This window comes from Echiichthys vipera (assembly GCF_963691815.1).
Source record: "Echiichthys vipera genome assembly, chromosome: 17".
NCBI lineage: Eukaryota > Metazoa > Chordata > Actinopteri > Perciformes > Trachinidae > Echiichthys > Echiichthys vipera.
Genome location: NC_139842.1, coordinates 21,924,031 through 21,947,567, shown reverse-complemented (window position 1 = coordinate 21,947,567; position 23,537 = coordinate 21,924,031). Strand labels below are relative to the sequence as shown.

The 23,537-nt window shown below is 41.2% G+C and overlaps 2 protein-coding genes across 2 annotated transcripts; both read left to right on the top strand.

The window, feature by feature from the left end:
* Positions 1-768: 768 nt before the first annotated feature.
* Positions 769-11,675, top strand: LOC310959833 (chaperone Ric-8A; the record flags this gene model as incomplete). The annotated part of the gene is made up of 13 exons (XM_083931294.1): positions 769-858; positions 2,133-2,180; positions 3,461-3,478; positions 4,623-4,712; positions 6,042-6,604; positions 7,345-7,480; positions 8,377-8,565; positions 8,998-9,092; positions 9,313-9,469; positions 10,217-10,306; positions 10,606-10,750; positions 11,148-11,430; positions 11,522-11,675. 13 exons carry the CDS (start codon positions 769-771, stop codon positions 11,673-11,675), a joined length of 2,058 nt encoding a protein of 685 aa, XP_083787420.1.
* Positions 11,676-17,965: 6,290 nt separating this feature from the next.
* mmp25a (matrix metallopeptidase 25a) lies at positions 17,966-22,543 on the top strand (the record flags this gene model as incomplete). The annotated part of the gene is made up of 5 exons (XM_083931288.1): positions 17,966-18,227; positions 19,599-19,712; positions 19,889-19,979; positions 21,633-21,805; positions 22,386-22,543. 5 exons carry the CDS (start codon positions 17,966-17,968, stop codon positions 22,541-22,543), a joined length of 798 nt encoding a protein of 265 aa, XP_083787414.1.
* Between the last annotated feature and the right edge of the window lie 994 nt (positions 22,544-23,537).

Genomic DNA, 23,537 nt, shown 5'->3' with positions numbered 1-23,537 from the left:
GAGAAAAGCTGTCAGGGGCTGTGTGCGTCCACTTCAACACCGACAGGTGAGTGCAGGGAGTCATGCTCAATGCATAGTGCTGCTGCATCAGCATCACTACACTAAATGCCAACTGTGTTTTTGTTTTTTTCATCATGTGTATGTTGTAAAAATCAACTGAAATCTATTGGTGTCCATTAAGTTACAAAACAAAGAATTAATGATCACGTAACAGATGTTGACATATTCAAGAAACTTTAAATCTGTTGTGTTGGTCTTTATCCAAAGTGGTATGATGTCATTTAAATTCAGGGTATTTACAGTATTTGTGCTATGGAAGTCCATAGGGAACTTTAAGGAAATGACAATGTTAACTTCAAAACCAAAATATAATTCCAAAATAGCATTATCATTTTCCACATACTGTATGTAGTGTATGTGTTATTTGAGTCAAAATGAAAATGCTATTGTCTTTTATTTTAATAAAGTCCCAAAGGGGGTCTATGTGTTCCAGTACACAAAGGAAGCATTTAGTCTCTCACAGCCAAACTACTACTTGAATGAATGAACCATGCAAGCTTTTTTGTGTTAGATAATTCCTTAATTATGATCATTTGAAATGCATTTTTTTTCTTAATTAGAGCTGTTAATTGAAATTGTATAATATTGATCTTTCATATTACCAGATATGTGGAACTATGTGGACTAATAATTACCAGATTATTTGTTTTTTAAAAATGCTCCTCTTGGGTGACGACGGCACTGGACTGTGTTTTGTTTTTTGCAGGCATGGTGTCAGACGTAGAGAGGATCATCGAGAGCATCATCCAAGGAGACCAGGACTCTGTCCAGCTCCTACTGGACGGCTACAACACCCAGGTCATTGATAGTTGCTATGACTACTGCATCGGTCTATAACTAGAAATATTATTTTGTTACCATGGAAACAGCCAGCAGGAGTACAGTTAAGGTTATAATCAGTTGTAGGCCACGGTTAAACGGTCCTGTTTGCGTTGCTTTCAAAACCGCGTGTCCAAAATGAAGTGGGTTGGAATGACACAAAAGTGATGAGCACACGTTCATGTCTGCAGGATTTCCCTGCTCAAATGTGTCGAGGGATTTCTGTGGCATTGGTGCTTTTCTTCTCTCTCGCTCCCTTGTCTACTCTGTGTTGATACACTGCTGCTCCTCTCTATGGAGGACCACAAGAGTCACGGAAATATGAATAAAGCATCTGGTGAATTAATAACTAACTGTACAAGTTCATTTATTACTCTAATGTATTACTCTTTAATTAAATTAGGTAAATAACAAAGTAATCAATATTTTATATTTTAGTGGGCAGTAAATACTCAAATAAGAAAGGGATTTATAAAAACAACATAAAACACTCAATTAGTTTGTCATTTAAAAATACATTAAAAATTCATAAATACATAATGAAATGTATCATTTTATAAATATGTGAAGATTACTTCAGATACTTTCTGTGATTGGCTATCGCCTGGCCTCACCACGCCAGCTGTTACTATTTCTGTACCATCCGCCACCACCTCTCTCCCAATTCAAATATTCAAGTAAAGTGAGATTTACTGCATTCTTCTGGATGTAAAGGGAAATTTTATATATATATTAATGTCTGGTCTATGTTTATGGTTTATCCTGGACATATGATGCTGAATTGTGAAGAATTATTTCAGAATACATGGATCACCTTACCTTGCACAACTGCTGGATTCCAACGATATCTTGAGATCACACACTTATAAACCTCCTGTCAGGCGAGTCAGGTTATGGTACACTCCCTACTGAGACCCCTTGTGGTACTAGCCAGTCCACCCTTGTCTTGCTGCTGTTCTCCTCCTAGTCCCTCTGTGTTAAAGTTGTTCAATTCAAGAGACAAAAATCAAGAGGCACTAGTACGACCTTACTAGCTCCCTTAACTCTCTTTCCACTTCTTCACTGCCACTAACTGTAAGTAGGTTTTCAATAATGTCCACATTGTAAAAGTGACAAAAGGAAACATTGTCTTTGCATACTACATTTGCATGTTTTGTATGAGTGAGTGCTACTGTCCCATTACTGCTATAGCATGTGCCACCGTATTTGTCCTCCATCTTCCTAACCCTCTGTATTCACTTGTTTCTCCGTAGTACGCAGAGTGCTTCTTTTTCAACACTGAGGTGCAGGAGAGAAAAAAGGTCAGAACACAATAACATTCACTTTCAGGCAGTATGTCTTTAGTTCATGTCCTACTTTGTCTTCCTCTGTTCCTTTTGTTATCTTCCTTATCTGTTGTTAGCTTTTTCACCGCCTTTCGTTTCTTCCACTGACGCTGATGCTCTCAGGACGTTGTCTGTGTACAGCATGTTTTATGTAGCCTTTGCAAATGTTAGTATGCTCACCGGTTCCATTGCCACAGGATCGTAGTGAATGACTGAGGTGAAAAACAACACACAACAGGGTGTGGTATATCCAATCTATGCTATTTCCAATCTGGAAATGGTTAAAGCTGTTCTAAAAATATACTTTTTTTTTTTCATATTTGCTGAAACTGTCACATATCCTGTCAGTATATTGTTAAGCACTGTGGTTGACCTGCTACCACGTGATCATGAATACCTGTTGAATATTTCCTTTTGGACTACAGGGACCAAAATTATCATGGTTATCAGTATTAAGATGTTATGTTTGTTAAAAAGTACTGATATGCACACTGAACAGATTGGACCAAGTTTTATATTAAAAACTACAAATAATATTAGCATGATGTTGCATATTTTGTTTGCATGAATACTGAAATAATAACATTGGCTATCACAGCAATTTTCTTTCTGCATGTTCTGCAGAAGTTTCCTCTGCACTCTTATAAAAAAACAAAACACATTTCAGACTTAGACTCTCCTAGTTTTCTGAAGTGCGTTAATCAAACACAGTTTTAATCAAAATTTGTGCAAATACAAACTCTAGTGCAGGGGTGTCCAACCCTGCTCCTGGAGGGCCACTGTCCTGCATGGTTTAGGTTTCTCCATGCTCTAACACACCCGACACTAATGATTATCAAACCTGTGACGAGCTTCATCTGCTTGATAACAAACACATCATTAGAGTCAAGTGTGTATGAGGAGAGAGAAACCTAAAACATGCAGGGCAGCAACCCTCCAGGAGCAGGGTTGGGCAGACCTGCTCTAGAGGAACAAAAGATGCCCACCTATCACATCCAGATCTGTACAGCTATCATCAAAAACTGATGTTGCTTCAGATGTCACTTGAGAGGGAAAGACGTCTCATTTCTGCTTAGATGGTAAAAAGTTTGAATTGTGTGCATTATAGGGGATTGACCGTGACAGGTGAAGCTGTTACCTGGTCATCCTGGATAAGAATGGCCTCCATATTAAACTTCACCCTTCTCTAATGCTTGGATCTCAATACTGTTTTTTACGCATGCGTCTGTCTCTGCTCATGGACAAACGGACTGCAGCAACAGCAACTGGAAGAGGTAAATACATGGAGAGAGAGAGAGAGAGAGGAGCTGACTATGAGCTCAGTGTGTATTACAATAATCTGCTTAAAAAGCTTCGTCACTCCCCGTGTGCATGTGAGTGTGTTTCAGAAGTGATTGTGTAATCGTGTGTTATTAAGCTGCTTGGATGCTTCATGAATCAGCATGTTAACCCCGTTAACCTTCACCTTGCAGATAGCTCCCTGTGTTCTTGGACAGTATTCGGGAACCTTTCACAGGTCAATGAGAGCATAAATGAGTGGAAATGATAAGATATGGACTAGGTGTGTGTGAAGTCGTGATTGGATTGATAACAGAACTGATTATTGGTTATTGATGATGATTAAATATTCTGTATATTTTTCTTTTTTTTGTAATTCACTTTATTTTATTAGTTTTCAACAAGAAAAAACATACAGTGCATACAAACCGTACCAGGTGTCGAACAGAGCCCAAACAGAGCCTTTACAAAAACAAAAAACACACACAAACAAGCGTACAGAGGGTCCAACAGAGACAGTATAGCTACACCAATACAAATATATACGTACAAATGCAGACTGGTGACAGTAGTTAGCCAAAGGGTGCAACAAACCATTGTATTAAGGTGCTGCAGTATAGGGGCCCCATATTTTCGTATACAAGTTTTCCTTGTCTCGCAACCTATAACTAAGTGGTTCGTAGGAAGTCATCTTGGCTATCTCATCCAACCATTCCTTCACCTGTAAAACTTTTACGCAACACTATCCTTCATCCAGTAATAAGTGCTGTTCTGCACCATACCGTCTGGTGGACAGTTAGACCACTTCTCTTTGGTAACACACCCAGTAGACAACGCAGCGGTTGTTGTATTTTGTATATTTTTCAACAGCAGGACTTGTTCCTTTATCAGAGTATTTTTACACTGTGATATTACAACTTTTACTCAAATATAAAACATCTAGTATATGGTATATAGTCATACAAACACATTATAAGAGGTTAGACATTTGCAAAATCAATACTTTGCGTACTGTCCTGCTCGTTCAGATGTGATGAAGATGGAGCATCAGTGCTCAAGTGATAAAATGTGTCTGTGTGCGTGTGCTGCAGATAACGTGGGTTTCACTCACTGGTGCTAACTCCCCTCTTGGTTGATCAGTTCAGGGAGACAAAAGTGAGGGACTATGATCCTGACTGTGGTTCTGCCGATGACTCCGACGACGATGAACCTGATCTCCTCCTCCGACAGGTAGGTGTGTGTGTGTGTGTGTGTGTGTGTGTGTGTGTGTGTGTGTGTGTGTGCGCAAGCGTGTGTGTGTGTGCGCGCAGTAGATGAACAGATTTATAGCTATTAAAAAGGCATTTTGTACATGCAGGAGTGTACTTTCCTGTGTGTGTGTCCTTGGGGCCGTCAGCTAAGTCTTAAGTGAAGAAAGGAAGAGTCTAAGATTTTTTCACAGTTTGCTATTACAGAAGCAAATCCTAACTATCTTATCTTACTTCCTCCGGTCCCATCTCAGGTTAGGAAATGCTCAATAGGCTACTCAATACCTAGCCACTGCAGCTACTTTACTCATACTGTCGAGTCGTGCACGTGGCCGTGAAAAAACATTGGTGTTTCATATATTGTGAGAGCCTTGTTTAGGCAGCCCCAGCCTACTTTTGTTCCAGTATTTTGAGTACAGCTCCTTTAAGTTTGTATAGGAACATTGACTTAGATAGGAACTGTTCACCCGTGATGCTTTCCCCCCTTTGTAACAGGTCCTTATCCTAATTACCATGGTTACCAAACAGTTAAACAGTTAAACACCACCATCTAGTGTCAAGATCGTAGTCACAACAACAAAAAATAATTCCAGCAGTCGGGTTGCCAGGTCTGTTGCTGAGTTTGTGAAGAGATCAGCCTGCAACTGAAGTCTGTTTGAGCCTGTTTGAACAAATTGCAGCATAAAAACAAGTATAAGAGGAGTATGATTGACAGTTAGCATTAGCCGTTACAGCTAAGTAAAGATGAAAGTTAGCTTACCGATCAAGGAGAACCGTAGCCATTTGGGCGTCAATTTTAATGCCGTTTCTCTCCTTCTCTCAGTCCATGGAGTGAATGTTTGGCCTACATTGACTCTGGTTTTTGCCCGTCTCCGCTCACTCAGCTGCTGGGACAAATAACCAGCTGCAGGATTGGCAAACTCCATTTCAACCAGTGCCAACCTACAGTAGCTGCACCTAACAACAGACAACCCTGGCAACCAGCAACGCCCAACGCTATTGGCTGCTACCATGGAAACACAACGGGACAGAAATTCATTGTCAAATCTGTCAAATAACAAAAAAAATATTAATTCAGACTAAATTTTTTTATGGAAAAGCAATACTTTTATTCTTTCTTTTATTCAACCTTTAAGATAGGATCTGTAATATGGCCCCTATTGTCTACGTGGTTATTTGTTAAACCCGCTAATGCATGTATGTGCGTATTGTATATCGCTCAGTTTTTACATTTTGTTCCTTTTCTCTCCTCGACGATCTCCTCTCAACCTTCATCACTGTGACTCTTTACTCTTCACTAAATGTGTGTCAGCGTCTGGCCGCAGCCCTGCTGTGCTTCATTAGTAGTCGGCTACAGCGAGCAGTGTTACGGGTTTGCCTGCAAACGCTCCGTATCCTGTCCCGGGACCGGCGGGCCCTGGGGCCGATGGTCACTGATAGCGCCCTTTTGACCTTGGCTCACCTGGGAGGCATCAGTTTACTGCGGGCACGCCCAAAACAGGAGGAGGAAACAGCGGAGGACCAGTCAGCCACAACACACAACACACAGATCCACGGGAGAGGAGCGAGGAGCTGTGAGGAGGCTGCAGATAGTGATACTTCACCGCTACCTGTCAGCTCTACGGCCTCGTTTTCTCCTGCTGTGGAGGTAGACGGGGCTGCCGCCACACAGGGCTCAGTCCATCACTGCTATAAGTGGAGAGATGATGGAGGTAATGTGGTGCTCGCCCGTGGGAAGAAGGACGCCAGGGAAGAGAACACTGAGGAGGAAGAGAAGGAGGAGGATGGGGAGGTGTGTAGGAAGGAGGCCATGAAAGTCTTGTGTAACATCATCTACAACAGTCCCAGGGCACAGGAGAGGGCCAGCACACTGAGGTGACACTTCAAGTCATTATTAACACTGAAACACTGCTGAAGTTGTGTAATACAAAGCTAATGTGCAGCACCATGGTAGCAAGAGTTCTGATGGCTGGTTCCATTTCCAAAAGGACATCTCTTATAAAACCTCTTACAATCTCTTTTTTTTATTAGATCAGCGTAGAAAACCTCCAGATAGCTTCACCAGGGGAGCGTACCCATGTTCCCCGCTTTGTATGTGAGTGGGGAGCATTGGACCCTTATTTTGAAAAAAGGACAGATGTTCCCCTCTTGTCACACAAAGGGTCCTGTGTTCCCCAGTCTGTTATTCTTTCCACAAATAGTGCCGAATTCCCCGGCATATAGGCCTATGCAGACCCTAACCCTGACCCTGACCGTAACCCCTGATCCTATGAGAATGCCAAATCAAACCAGTGAAGGCAGAGGCTTATGTGACCGGGGAACATAGGGATGACCCCTTCACCAGCATCAGATTATATCAGCTGCAGTACATTATTGCACACTTTTTGGTAACAGTCATCAGCTAACTGGCTGTGTAATATATTTGGACCCACATATCTCATCAGTTTTTACTTATTTAGGATGAGCAGATGATTATTTACCCAATAAATCACCCAAGCATTTTGCCGTATTCCTTTAATTATGCATAAATAATTACAATATACAGTATTCTTTATAGCGCAAAAAGTGATGTAGATGTAGCCTCTCTTTGCTTTTCATCCCTGTTTCAATGGCAGGCTTCTGCACGGTCTGTGGGAGAGTCTGAAGCAGGCGATCTGGAGCAGGGAGCCATCCAGTGATCAGTTTTACAAGCTGAGGCTGCTCTTCCTACTGACAGCTCTGAGGCCTGAGCTCAGGCTGCAGCTACAGCAGGTACAGCACTTTCACATCTGTGGCCACAGTGGAGGGAATTGTATTCCGCATGGTGTTCTCGCGATAAAAGAATCCTAACTTTGTGATCCTGAACGACAAAACCTCTGATGGGATCTCTCAACATTTCCCAAACTTTGATCATTCAGTCTATCAATGGACAGTAAATGTGTCAGGTTCTGATGTGGTGGGCGTCTGATAGGTCTACATGGTAATCTCTTCACTCATATTTGACAACAAACCAAAGGAAGAGTTCCTTTCATGTCTCTGCTGATTTAATTTGTCTCATCAGAAGTTTATTCACAGGCGCTTAGGATCACCAGCAGACAACAGGTGCAGTGTTATTCCTGTTATAGTACTAAAGAGGCTCCAGTAATTACTATAGGGGTTAGTTTACAATATAGTAACCTTAACATAGATGTAATAACTCTCTGCTGATCATATATTATCATCCCATTACTATTAAAGGGATGTGCTCATAAGTCATTTAGCATGATCAAAGCATAAAAATGACTGAATCCTCAATAGATCTAAGTGGACAAAAACCAAAACGACCGATCAATCAACTTAAAGGGGGCAGCCTTACGCATTACACTCTTTATTTATTATTATTATTATAACCTTTATTTAACCAGGAGAACCAACCTTAAAGAATCCAATAATTATTAGAAGACCTGAAGGTTGGTTTACTAATTATTTCTTTCTCCAACATAAAACAAAACAGCCACAAAAACACAATCACTCAATGAAACAAAACATATTTATTTCTCCATGATACAATATGAATTTTCACAAGTAGATTTTCTCTATTTTCTAAATGAACTAATAACAAAGACAAATACATCGAACGTGGTCTTTTTCTCATTCTGGTGGATGGATGTGTTATTGTCCCCTCTCAGGAGCGCGGGGTGTCCGTGCTGACCAAAGCCCTGGAGCAGTGCCTGGCTGTGAGGTGGGGGGAGGGATATGAGGTGCTCAGTGACGGCACAACTCCTCCCATCTCCAAGGAGATGTCCCAGGACGTCATCGAGATCCTCAAGACTCTCTTCAACATCGCTCACAAGTTCCACAGGCAGGAGCCAGATGAGGTGACTCCTCGAAAACACACAAATCAACTAAGCAAACCCACAAAAGGCACACACACACACACACACACACACACACACACACACACACACACACACACACACACACACACACACACACACACACACACACACACACACACACACACACACACACACCGCCTCTGTTATTTGGTTTAGTGTGAAAAAGAAATACTGCACCCAACACATCCCATAATGTAACTTTAAGATGTAAAATGTGTCTTTTATTAGACCCTCTTTTTTTTGTAAATGCTTATCAAAAAGTATTTCAAATGCCACACCCACAGCTTTTCAAACAATCTTTCTCTAGCTACAGCCACACGAATACATTTTCATTTGAGAACAAGCTCTGTCCTCACAAATGTTGTAGCACATTTTTGAAAGCAGTGAGGTGTGTGTGTGTGTCGTCTTCAGGAGGAAGCTGCTCTGTATCGTCACCTGGCAGCCGTGCTGCGTCACTGCCTGCTGCTGTCATGTGATGGAGGAGACATGTCCGAGGAACTCCAAGGGTCAGACTGCTGTCTTACAACTTTAAACAGAACTACATTAATGTGACAAATTCTTATACGTCATCCACTGTAGTTATAAAAAGTGAATAAATGTAGTCCATGATTAAACGAGCTGACAAAATAGAAAAGGGAGTCAAAGTTGATACTTTATCTACACAAGGTAGAAACATAGATATTATTTTTTTATATTTGTTTTAAACGTTATGACTTCTTTTCATAGACACACAGTAAACATCCTGTCAGCACTGCCACTCAAATGTCTGGACGTCCTGCTGTCTGATCGCGTGGACCAGGCATCACACCAGTGTGAAGGCGTCAACATGGACTGTGTCCACACATTGCTGCTGTTCATGAGCAGACGCCTGAACAGGGCAAGTGTGTGTGTGGAATGACCGAATGAATGATTAAGCAGCAAAAAAAACAAAAGTATAATAATATAATACTAGAAATTCACTCACCAAAAAGACTTGAGCAGCTACTTCTTGTACGGTCTTTTAGTCCAATCTAACACACAGCAACACATGGTATTAGTCCAATATTTGGATTAATAATTCCCCAAAAGGCACCAACACGCTCAATTCAATTCGATTTACATAGACCCAACAATTCCCCCAGCATCCATAGAGTCAGTTTAGTATCTAGGCAACAACACCACAAACACGGCCAAGAGCTGAGGTGTTGTGTGAGGTAGCAGCCAGACAGCTAGCAGCTAATGTAAGTCAACTTAGACATCAGCCACCTGTCACTCAAAGCAGCAATTTACACCTTTATATAATTTAAACTGGTGGGTTATATAAAAATGTACCCTGCACAGTGGTCATGAATAATGAAACAAGCTATAGGGACCAAAAGCATTTTTTGTACCAGGCTGTAAACATCTCTGCTGTGAAGTTGGGCCTTTAGTCATGGGGGTCTGTGAGGATTTGCTCTGTTGTGGAGCCTCAAGTGGCCACTCAATGAACTGCAGTTTTAGGCACTTTCTTATTGGCTTCATGTCTCAGACCCAGAGGTTGCGGCTTGGTTGACACATGTACTGACCTGGTATCTTGCTATTCCAGGTCCAGTTCACTCATACTGACTCATGTGAAACTGCTTGGCTCTATTGTGCTGTTCTTCAGGCTCAGAGGCTGAAGGAGAAACTAACGCCTGTACTGAACCTGCTGACTGAGAGTTCTCGGGTTCACAGGGAGACACGTCACTACTTAAGGCAAAAGGTAGTATTTTGTCAAATGACATCTTGGAAAAGCGTTCCAAATGTTTTGAGCATCACTGTTGCATCCATAGCATCAGGAAATCATTTGCTTCAATTTGCAGATGTATGCTACAGTTCAAAGGGATGTAATACTACTACACTAAACGGTGATGCATTGACACTTTTAAGCACTTTGCTTAAAAACTGGGTAACTCCTTTTCCAAACCCTGGATTTCACTTCATGGAAATGAATGAAACCTTTCCTGTAGCAGTGGAGACAATATGAGTGACCTTTCATCTGACCCCAAACTTCTGTCCCAGATCTTACCTCCACTGAGGGACGTTGCCATCCGCCCTGAGCAGGACAACACTGTGAGAGGCCAGCTGGTCCGCCTGATGACCCACGTTGACACTGATGTGAAACACTGTGCTGCTGAGCTGCTGTTTGTGCTTTGCAAAGAGAACGGTATAGACACAGTTTGCCACAGACTTGTTCACTAATGGAAGTTTTTTTCTAGAATAGAAAAAAAGAATCATAAAATCATTTGTTTAGATGAGTTTGACAAATGAAAAGAGTTTAAAGGCATTATTAATTAATAATTTTTTTTATTTATTACAGTATTTATTAATACTGAGGGATAATTTGCAGATGTTATACCAGCTCTCATGGCAGTGTGAGTTTGCTTTTCTGCGGAGGAAAGCATTGCAACATTGTTCATGTGTACACACTGCACACTGCCATGACAGAGAGCTAGATCTGAATATCTCTTTAATTTGACCGCTGTAGTATCAAACTATTACCCCACTATTAGCCCCTTATTACCAGGCTGTGTGTAAAGTTTGCCTCTTGTGTCCCTCCACAGTCAGGCGCTTTGTTAAATACACGGGTTATGGCAACGCTGCGGGGCTGCTGGCAGCTCGGGGACTGCTGCATGGCAGAAGGAATTCAGGAGACAGACAGTATACTTCTCAGTACTCCAGTGACTCAGACTCAGACACAGAGGAGTACCGGGAGGCCAAAGCTAGGATTAACCTGGTGACAGGCCGGGTGGAGGCGGAGCAGCCTGACCCAATGGAGGGCCTGACGGAGGAAGAGAAGGAGGAGGAGGCCCGTCGCCTCGTCAGTATGATCAACAGACTATCACGGTGAGTGTGCAAATGATATTACCCACGGTACAGGACTTGGAGGACAGAGGAGAAACGTACTAAACACTCTCTCTTCCTGTCTCTAACACAGAGACCAGATCATTCAGCCAATGGGTGTGACAGCAGAGGGGAGACTGGCTCCTATGTGGGGCCAAATGAGGGGCAGCACACTGGAAGAGGAGGAGGAATCAGAGGAGGACTCAGATGTGATCCCAGAGGGGAGGAAAGACAAACAGATAGACTAGAAGTAGACGAGCAGGCAGAGCGTGATCAGCAGTCGTCTTCCACCACCTGATTGTAGTGCAGTGTTCCTGCTATATTCATACAGTAATAGAGAGACACAGATGCTATGATATAATCATCATTCACAAAGTTCACATTGTTTTAAATAGACATGTTACGACAGTATGACTCTAAGTGCTGCACTGTGTAACGTGTTCGACACCAACATATTACATGGTATTAATCATTTAAAATACTTGAATCTTTGAATGCTACTATTCACTGATTTTTTTTTTTTTTGAGGTATCTACAGCCTAGGATAAAAGACAGAAAAAATGTTAGTAATGAATGTGTTTGTGAATAATAATGTCAAAGAAAGAGGCAAACCTGCGAGTGGGGCAGTGGCTGAGCCAGTGAAGACCAAAGAGAAATGGAGGAAACAGAGGAGCAGCATTTGTGTTATTGTGTGTGTTATTGTGTATCTGAGCACATTTGCAGTCATTTGTAGTTGTAGAATTTGTATATGAACTGATTTGGATTCATGGAAGAATAGATGTTTAAAGATTTTGGATTTTTTCTCATGCATAAACAAATAAAAAAAGTTTTTCAAATTCAGCATTTCTCCAATCCCATTCAAAAACAGTTCAATCAATTGTTAAGCCATCTATGTACACTATAAATGTCCACAATAATCATGTACTGAACACAAGTTAAACAGCATATCGACCCTGATAATGATTCTTCAACAACATAAACAATATTTGCTGTAATTTTACAGATTCAATTCGATTTTATTTACAGTGCCAAATCATAACCAAAGTTATCTCAAGTCACTTTACATATGGGTAAAGTGGGTGAAGACCACACTCTGTGACAATATATGACTTACGCAGCTATTCCACCATGAGCAGCAACAAGTCGCCCTATCTTTAATAAAAGTAGTAATAATAATAATATACCTTTGTACAGTATTTAACCATCACTCTTGTGCACACAGTGGTGATGAAAACCTTCCCTTTAACAGGAACATCAAACAGACCCAGCTCTGTGGAGGACGGACATCTGTCTGCCCCGGTTGGGGAGAGAGAGAGAGACAGATGACAGACAGAGACATAGACAGGCAGACAGACAGCCACGGAGATGCAAGCAACAACAAAAGTAACAGTAACTCTATAGATAAAGAGTTAAACATGAAGGTTTAGTCAGATCGATGAAAGTCAATATTTCCTTCGGCAGCAGGAGTTTATATGCACATTTCAAAAACATCAAGGAACATTAAAGGCAATCCAAGAATAAATGTTATAGCGGTGTGTGAAACCTGGCTCACCTCTGAGGAGGATGTGGATTTCAAGTTGAATGGATATGAATTAAATTACATACACAGATAACAGAAGGGGGGGGTGGGGGGGGGGTCTCTGTGTGTAGATCAAAGCTCAGTTATTATAAGGTAGATGAGATAGTTGTTTTTTTTCTTCTTCAATGATTAGCTACGGGCAGTACTGTGAAGGCATTCAAACGTCTTTTTTAACCACTAATACGGCTCAAAATAACACCACTCTGCAGTAGCATGAGAAGAGTCCCTACACATAAAAGAAAGCACCACCAACGTAGTTAGTGAACCCAGAGTTTATTAAAAGAGTGTTTTTAAAGACTTACCTACTGGCCCCTGTACCAGCTCCTCTCATAGTAAAGTCCCGAGCTAATTCCAGCTGTTAGTGAATCTCTGGGATTTCTCTGTTAACAGTTCATACACAAAAAAAAAACAGTCTGGCTTATTTGATTTATACAAGTGCAGAAAAAGACCATGGGGTGATTTAACACCAGAATTACACTTTAAGAAGATGAAAAAAAGTTTTGCATGTGATTTTTTTGTTGTCAGGATCACTTTGTGTTTTATTGTAATACTCATTTTGGCCACAAGAGTGCACTGCCACCCCCTGCTCTAAATAGACACTTTCACTGTAATTGCATTGCTAGGCAACAGCTCCAGCTCCAGTGGCTTAGAAAAATGAGCCTGAATAAAAACTGGTCACCTGACTTTTTTTTTCCAGCTGTTTGTACCGTAAGTCATAAACACAGGAGGGAAAACAATCAAGTGCAAACATTCAGGAAATAGATCACCAGGAAAAAATCTGTATCCAACATTAAACATACAAGTACAGGGTGGAAGAAATGTTGGCCAAACCAAAATCAGAGAGTTTTGTTCATTTGAGGATATTTTACAGACACAAAGGGACTCATGAGTTTACTGGTACAATCAATCAATGTGCAAGAAACCAAGAATACAGTAGTTATATTTGTATTTGTTCACTGCACTGTGACAGATACAACAGTGTATACTACAATGTTTCACTGTAAGTGTGTTACTACATCATACCGGTTTGTGTGAAAACCTTTTTTTCCATATGCACATTTAAATTTGACTGAATAAAAAATGTGCTTCTCGTGAAACAGTTTTTCATAACAACAGTTTTTCATAACAAGCTGCCATTCATGCTGTTTAATATATTATTTCAGTTCAAGTATCTAATATTTGCATCCATAATAATAACGTCTTTTCTGTTTTTCCACAAATGTTATGTGAATATTCCCAATTTAGAAGTACATTATAATCCACAGCTGATTAATGAAGCATCTGTTAAGCACAACCACATCATGACTGTCACATGGGGGGGACGGGGAATTCACAGAGGATTGGACCCAAAATGCAGACACAGAACTCAAGAGTCAGTTTTAATAGATTTAATAAACTTACTTTAACAAAAAAGGTGCACAGACAACAAAGGCAAACACGAAGAGAACTGATGCAAACTTGACACGAGGCATGAACACAAGAGGCCAGTTACACAGGGAGACATCTGGGTAGATAGAGTGTGTGGAATAATGATCCGGCACCGAGTGAGGCTCAGGACCGGCTTAATATACAGAGTGGCAGGTGATCAATGCCAACGAGAACCACCTGCCAGGAAAAACTAACTGAACCAGGGAAACAGAACGGGAGCACATACAGAAAAACACCGACAGAGGGAGACGAACACAACGACTAAAAAGGAGAGTAGGACTGTCCTGATCCAATCATGACATTGACATGGTAAATAGTAAATGGACTTGTACTTCTATAGCGGCTTTCTAGTCTTCTGACTACTCAAGGTGCTTTCACAGTGTTTTGTCACATTCACCCATTCACACAGACATTATGTATGTAGTTGTCCACTGCCATCAGTGTGATGGCAGTGGACAACTACATACCATCTAATCTAACCATTCACACCACATTTACACACCGCAGCACAGGGAGCAACTCAGGGTTCAACCTTCAACCGCCAATCTCTCAAATGGAGGACGACCCACTCCTCCACTGAGACACAGTCACCTAGTATTGGTTATACTGGTAATATTACAGTGAATGAAAATATAATATTTCCATGTGTAAAGATTGCATTTCTCTGATTTCTTTAGGTCCTGTTACATTAATATAGTTTTTGCGTTTGCTTAATTATTAATTACAGGCCTATATTTCAGGTTATATCATTAACTAAGGTGTAGAAATGACACCAGCTTGGATGTCGGGGTAGATCAGCTGCTCAGTCAAGGAAAGTGCCGACAGATTTGCCTGATTGTCTCTCAGCAGCGAGGGGCTGGGCCCTGTTAAGAAGAAGGAAGGTAATTATTATTATCGTTCAACAACATTATATGTTGGTGTGCAAACTGGGGTCTGTTTCACAAAGCAGGTTTAGTGAAAACTCTGAGTCTGTTAACCCTGAAATGAGGGAAACTCTGAGTTTTCCGTTTCACAAAGGGAGGTAACTCAAACCAGAGACAGAGGGGTAACTCTAGCCTGTTTCACAAAGAGAGGTAACTTGACCTCTCGGTCAGTCACCATGGTAACATGCTCTCTGAAACTAACCTGGTCCGGACCAGGTTTTTCTCAGAAAACCTTGAGTTTCTCTCTGTCTCCGCCCTCTTTCAGCCACACACGGTGTTTCATTTCCTCATTCATTCAGTCAGCGGGCGAGTTTTGGCGAAGTATAGTTCTGCTATAGTTCCGTCTGTTTTTTCAGAAAATCATGGCAAAAATCAGTCATTAGAAGTTATATTAGGTGGCGACTATTTCACTACCATGGCGTGTCCTTTTGATAACATCCCGTGGATGAAGCTGCAGCATTAGTGCGCAGAGAATTAAATATTTGTCAGGAGATGATTATCAAACTATTGATTATAGATGTTCTTGCATTTCCAGGCAATTCTCTGTTTGAGCGGTACCGTTTCATGTCACAGCAGATATTGTGTGTTGCGCTGCGTTTTTTTTGCAAACGGGAGTTTTTGTATACAACGTATAAAAATAATTCAGTAGGCCTACATTAGAAGTTATATTAGGTGGTGAATATTTACACTACCATGGCATGTCCTTTTGATAACGACCCCGTGGATGAAGGTGACGCATTAGTGCGCAGAGAATTAAATATTCGTCGGGAGATGATCATCAGACCGCGCTTTGACGTCCTTAATATACTGCAGCCATAATTACAAAATGAATGAAATGGATCTTTTGAGCAAGTTGAATGTATTTGACTTAGCGTTTCTAAATATAATCCCAGCTTTTCTTGCAATTCATAGGTTCAAAAGTGTGTGCTTTTAATGTGGTTACCGTTATATTAACTACTCCTATACAGCCTTCTGATCCAGAATATCACCTATAATGCGAGGGGGCTGAATACGGCACAACACCGTTTCATGTCACAGTCCATCTCACCCCTCCTTACATTTCCAACATTAAAAACCAGTAATGCTCTTATATCACAGCAGATATTGTGTGTTGCGCTGCGTTTTTTGGAAATGGGAGTTTTTTATACAACATTTATATGTTGAATAAAAAACAGCCACTTACGGTAATATTTACTTTACGATGTAAAACATGCTCAAAATGAGGCGTCACCATGAAACAGTGCTGAGGTTTTACCTGTTTGAATACCTGTATGTTTTTATGTTTCATCTTAAGCTGCGCTTCTCCCCCGTGGGAATGCACCTAAATGAAATAAATTAATAGGCTCCCACTCAAGCAGTTCCCCCTGTGATATTACTGTGATTGCAACTGGACTACATTTAAACTTATGCACTGACCCGAGCAGCAATGTTCTCCCGCACCGTCTCCCTCTCTTTTGCCGCTGCAGCGGTGTAAACCTGCACAAACTCCCGTATGAGCGCATTCATATTTACAGTTGCAGTTGTAGCGTAGCCCTCCTCTTCCCCGTTGCCATGGTGACTCGTCGAATCAGGGCTCCATTGATGCTGTCTTTTTTTACTTGTGGTGCACGCGCTTAACTCCAGGTCAAACTACTCCGAGTTGATCAAACTAACTCAAATCTGCTGTTCTGGAACCGAAAACTCAGGGTTTCCTATCTCAGAGTAGATCAACTCAGAGTTCAGGGTTAGACTCAGAGTTTTTTGAACCTGCTTTGTGAAACGGACCCCTGGTATGGATATGTGTCAATAGATTGTTATGTCAGCAGTGAGTGAGAAATATGTATTAAAGGTATGTCCATTGTTCTGTCATCTGGATGTTTGCTTGGTTTCACTCACGTGTCCAGTGTTGTGAGGCTGAGAAGATAAAATGCTGTTCACTGGAGTAAGACCCCTTTGCTTCAGTTTCATTTTAGTTTTATTGAAATTCCCGGGCTTTATTGTCACCATTTGTTTCAGTAAACTTTTTGTTAATTAATGCCACTTCTTTTTTTTTTTGCACTACTCCTGTTTATCCACCTGGTTCTTCATCATCCCTATTGAACTTTTCTGGTTCCAAACCACCTCATCTGCCCTTTGTATGGGCAGCACTACAATCCACAGTATAGAATCTAGACATCAAGTGGTTGCACCTGAAGACTGAACTATTGCCTTAGTGGAGGTCTACGCTGTCCGTGCCACTTTCTAGTTTCTGATTCTTTTTATTTAGCTGAAGAAAGTTCTAGGACACCCAATGTTTGATTTCAGAAAGACAAGAGCATCAACACATCAACACTGATGACATCTCTCTCTCTCTCTCGCTCTCGCTCTCGCTCTCTCTGTCATCAGTCTACAAAAGTGTACATTGACAAATAAATGTTTCTTTTTCTGTATTGTCCACAGTCTTCTGACCATATAGCCTTTGTCCAGATTGAATTATGGAGTGACTCAGATTACCAAATCCAGACTGACATAATCAGTTTAGACACCACCTCCCTGAGCGTAAGAGCTGATTACACTTTGTGGATTGCGACCTCTGCAGCTGATATTTTCCACACTTTGCAAACACTTTTATAAATTGCCTATACGAAACATGGAGAGCCAGAAGGAAACCACAACTGAAAATAGCGAGCAGGAGTGTCAAACACAGAATGGTGAAAGCAACGGGGAGCATGAAGAGGGAGGGTGGGCAGATGAAGAGATGGTGATCGATGGAGGTGTGGAGGATTGGAATGGGTTTATTTCAGGGGGAGCAGTGTTGGGCAGAGCAGAGGAAGGGGAAGTGGTTGCTGAATGGAGACCTGGTGAACCAGTGACCCCACAGCATGTCTTATGGCTGAACAGATACACTGAGGGTGAGTCTGATTTTTACACGCTGCTAATGTAATTATCATAATCTGAAACAAGAGCAGAGAGGAAGAAAACAATGGTGTTTGTTTGTACATACTTAAAGAGACCATATGATGCTAATTTTCAAGTTCATACTTGTATTTTGGAATCATACTAGAACATGTTTGCATGCTCTAATTTTCGAAAAACATTATTTTTCTCATGCTGTCTGTCTGAACAAACCTGTATGAAATGCTTCGTTTAAAGTGCCTTTAGACCCCCTCCTGAAATGCCCAGTCTTCTCTGATTGGTCAGTCTTTCCTGGTATTCCACATGTGTGCTAAAAGTCTAACCACGCATTCACACCGGGAGCGATGGAAGCGGTCAAATCGCCAGAAATGCGAGTATTGTGTCGCTTGTTCACATTTTGATCACCGCTTCATTGCTTCAATTGCAGGTAGCAACTGAGGCAGCTAGCAACCGAGGCAGCTAGCTAACTGAAGCTAGCCCCCGGCTCAGCCTACCCTGCAGTTAGGCCGCTAAATTAATGTTATGCTAGTGCTAACCAGGGATCTGGATGCCTCTAAAGGAACATAAATGAGCTCTCAGAGGAAGTGTGTGGCTCTTAAAAGAGCCGTTGTGTTGTAGTGAGATCAGGCCGTCAGTGATTTAACCTCTGTAGCCGTACAGGGTGCTCCGGTAGATCAACTTCACTCTGCAGTTACAGCTTTCTTCTTCTTCTTCTTTTGGATTTCCGGCAGACGTCGCTGCCATCCACAGTTTATAGTTCTATCCATTATGGGAAGACCCAGGACTAGGTGGAGAGATTATATCTCCACACTGGCCTGGGAACGCCTCGGGATCCCCCAGTTAGAGCTGGTTAATGCGGCCCGGGAAAGGGAAGTTTGGGGTCCCCTGCTAAAGCTGCTACCCGACCCCGGATAAGAGGTTGAACATGAGATGAGATGAGATAATTAACTCTGGTTTCCCCCAAGGACTGCAACAATGGCGGCTTTGGCGATCCCCTGGATGTTTCACGGACAACTTCCATGTTGCTTCCCGCAACCTCAGCGCTAAATAGTTGTCGCATGACATGTTCAGATTTTTCAACTTCAAGCCTTACACGCAATGAGGCGATGGACGCGATCAATGGTTTGTCATAACATGACAGCTGGGTGTACATGCTTATTTTCACCCCTCTAATGATGGCATATGTAATGCTATTGAGTCTGAATACTAAGTCAATCTGTTAAAAATGACGGTATATTTGCACAAAAGCAGTAGGACGCTCCCGCCCATTTCACTCTGTCCAGTTTCTCCCTTTAATTCAACACCATGGGAAGCATAAAACACTGAGCAGGTGATTTTTCAGCTGTTGTTGGCTGGATGTGTGGCAGATTTCCTGTGTTCACCAGAGGACAACATCTACAACGTAAACTTCTCTCGCTTCAAGATCAGGGACCTGGGCAGTGGAGCGGTCATCCTCGATATAAAAAAACACGTTCCAACAGGTACTTTTTCACCTGTTCTTACATTTGTAGAGATACTGAATGATCTCAGGAGAGTGGCTCAGAGTCTGAAGCCTTGATCTTAATCCCCCTCTTTACACATCGAAACATATTGTGAGGTATGAACAAATGTGCTCCGAAAGACAGTGGTGCATCTTTCTTTTTGTCTTTTTCTCCAGAAATCCAAGACGTCATTGATCTTGATACAAGCAGATTCATCCAGTATCACTTCTCCCCTGTCTTCCTGACCCTCAGAGAGATAGGAGCTACGTAAGGCACAGAAAGTTTGTTCTGCTGGATTAACTGCTGCGTATCGAGGACAGGATTAATGCTAACCAAAAAAAGAATATAATGTTTGTTAGATTAATGCATCAAAAAGTAATTATTTTGCTATTCACATTACCTCAAAGATAGTTATGAAACTATCACGTCTTTACATCCCCAGATGTTGTTGTTAATGAAAAGTCACAAGAAGATATCACTCATTTGTTTTCAGTCAAACATACTTTAAGGAAACTGCGAGAAACAACTGCTTTCAAGTAGTGACGTCTAAATGAAGCTTCATTAACCCATAGTTGTATGTGTTGAGCCCACTAGATGGAGCTCTTGGTTTGAAGAAAAAGGTTCAAGAAATGGTTTTCAGTGTTTTCAACCCTTTGTTGAACAGAGAGCGCCACTAATGGACTCAGAAAATAAAGAAAATGCTTCATGAAGCTTCGTTTGGACATCTCTACTTTCAAGAACATCTGTTGGTCAAACGTATCATCTAGTGTAACTACCACATTGTGATCACAGACAGTAGAAAAAATAGACGTAACCTCTCCATCGGGGTCCGTTCTCTCAACTTGATCCAATCGTACTCGCCATTGGGAGTCACCATCTTGTCTTTTACTTTGACCTGCCTCATTTCCTCTTACCAAAAAAGGGCATGTATGTGACGTTAGGGGGAGGGACATACGTCCATCTGGCTGACGTTTACCTCCGAGGAGAAGTGAGGGCCAGAGGCTAGCTGTCACTCAAGAGGCCACGCCCCTAATTATTCATAAACTTTAACCTCCAATAAAATAAAAAGTAGACCGGTAAAAAGAAATCCTCCATGTTGTCATGGAGATATGACTAGACAAACAGAATGGTTTTTGTACCGGACCTTAAACAGGTTTAATGATGCTGTGAAAACAGCCTGTTTAACATGGGGGTCAATGAGAAACTGCTCTATTGCACTGGTTCTCAAACTGTTGTACCACTTGTGGTACTCCAAAGAATCTCCAAAATTAAAAAAGGACACATCAATTACTAAATAATTATAATACCATCAAAATATTACAACGTTTCCAAAGATAATACTCAAACTTTTAAGATTTGTGGAATGCAACTTAAAATAAGTTGAGCATTTCCTGTAATATTTCTGTTTCAATATGTGATGGAAGAGAGTAAGCAGAGATAAAAGGATTAGTTTGAAAACACTGAAAATGGGGACTATGAGGAAAAGAAGTGTAGATCAGGAGGAGACTATTCAGAGCGGTCCTTCTAAAACTGAAGTCATGGCTTAAGACAGTCAACTATAAATAATCTTCTGATTAGCAATAAGCCTGTCAGCTGAATAGTGTCGGCCTACATTACTGTATTTTAACATCGGTCTTAGAGGTGGTGCTTGAGAGAGCCTCATATACAAAGGTTGAGAACTACTGCTCTATTGTGCAAACTGCTCCTAGTGGACACTCACACTGCAGTTTTTTTTTGACACTTCCTTACTGGATCAACCAGGAAGTCGTAGGGGCTTTATTGTGATGTACAAAGTCCCTGCCCATTTTTAAATGGGTGTAGTTCAATATTGTTACCAAGATGATGGAGTAGTCATTTAACCAAAAAACACAGTGTTTCCCTAAACCTCATTAAACAATAACCAGTGTTGTCGTCTCTCAGGCTGGAGTTCACGGTGGGCAGCAAGGCACTGAACCGCTTCCGTCTGATCGAGAGACATTTTTTCAGAGACCTCCTGCTCAAAACCTTTGACTTTGAGATTGGCTTCTGCATCCCACACAGTAGAAACACCTGTGAGCACATCTACTGCTTACCTGACCTGGAACCAGAGACAGGTAGGATGAAACCACACACACACACACACACACACACACACACACACACACACACACACACACACACACACACACACACACACACACACACACACACACACACACACACACACACTCACACTCACACACATACACACACTATGAACTCCACAAGGATGCATGAGCACAACACACATGATGTTAGATAAAAAATATCTTCTTGTATCTACAGCAAAAAAAATGTTTTAAACCAAAACATGATCCACTTACAAAATATGATGCATTCTTGTAGATCAACAGTATATAAAGTATAGCTCTTAACCACTTGACCAGCAGGAAATGTATACATATTATTGGGGTATTAATAACCAATGTTATTAATATTTTTCTGTATCTGCCACTTCACATGGAAAAACACTGATAATAATCACAGACACACACATTAGAAGTGGAATGAATCATTTCCATAATGATGGCTTTATGATGTTTTCATGCTAGGAAGAGAACAAATGTGCGTTTTTGTTTATCTGCACTAGTGTGTAAATGTTACACCTTTTATATTACAACGTCTAACTCCTGAACTTGTTTCTCTTTTGCTCAGTTGAAGAAATGATTTCCAACCCATTTGAGACGCGCTCGGACAGTTTTTACTTTGTCAACAACAAGCTGATCATGCATCACAAAGCGGAGTACTCCTTCAGCCCACAAAGAGCAAGTCACACATCCAGGGAATATAGCTGTACTGAACAGGGTCAGTAATGATGATGATGATGATGATCTATAAATGATGCTTCAGGTACAACTATCATTTTATATGAGGTTTCCTTTGGTGAGAGCAAATCTTAACTGAAACCTGAAACTTTGAGCCATTGGTTCATGTTTGATGAAAATATCAACACACTGGCAGCTCACTGTTGAATATGCCAAGGGAGCATATTCAGGCTAGCCTACATAAAAGCAAATGAAAACATGTAAACACAATCTTGTTTCTCTATGTATGTACTGTACTGCCCTGTATGCAGATGTTTGACAATAAAGTCTCATCCTAAGGTACTGTTGCTACACAATGACAATAAACAGCCCAATCTCTGAAACTGAAGCTTATTATTAGTGCATATAGAGTGCTGCAGGGAGGACATCTTAGCCTCGCCCTGATTCCCTCAACAAAAAGCGAATGGGATTTTTCTAATTGGATTTTGGATTATTGCGGAAAATAAACTGTCGCCCATTTTGTTCAGCAAAATCATTTTCACAAATGCACTCCACTTTAATGATGGCACTCGCCAGAAGTGAAAAGCTAATGTTAGGTTATAAACGAACCACACCACGGGCGCATCACTATAACGTCACCACCAGCAGGATGACATTTCATGACAGCTGACAACCACTGTAGCTCATTTAGCCACTTGTTAGCAACAGCCTTTAATAAATGTAAAAGTGGGCTATGTAATGACGTATTTTATGTCATAGAACAAAACGTGAAAATCTCTTAAACTTGTGTTAACCATGGACCTTATTTCAGGTATCTAACCACAAAGTGACATCCAGATGAATCTTCATGAACAATTAGTTGTAGTTGTTATATTCTAGAGGGCAACTCAGTGTGCTTTCAACCCTTTGTTGAACAGATAGGGCCATCTAGTGGACTCAGAAAATAAAGAAAATACTTCATGAAGCTTCATTTGAACATCACTACCAAGAATCCATTCAAAAACACACAGCTCAAAATCAGCAAACCAGAATTTAAAAAAAT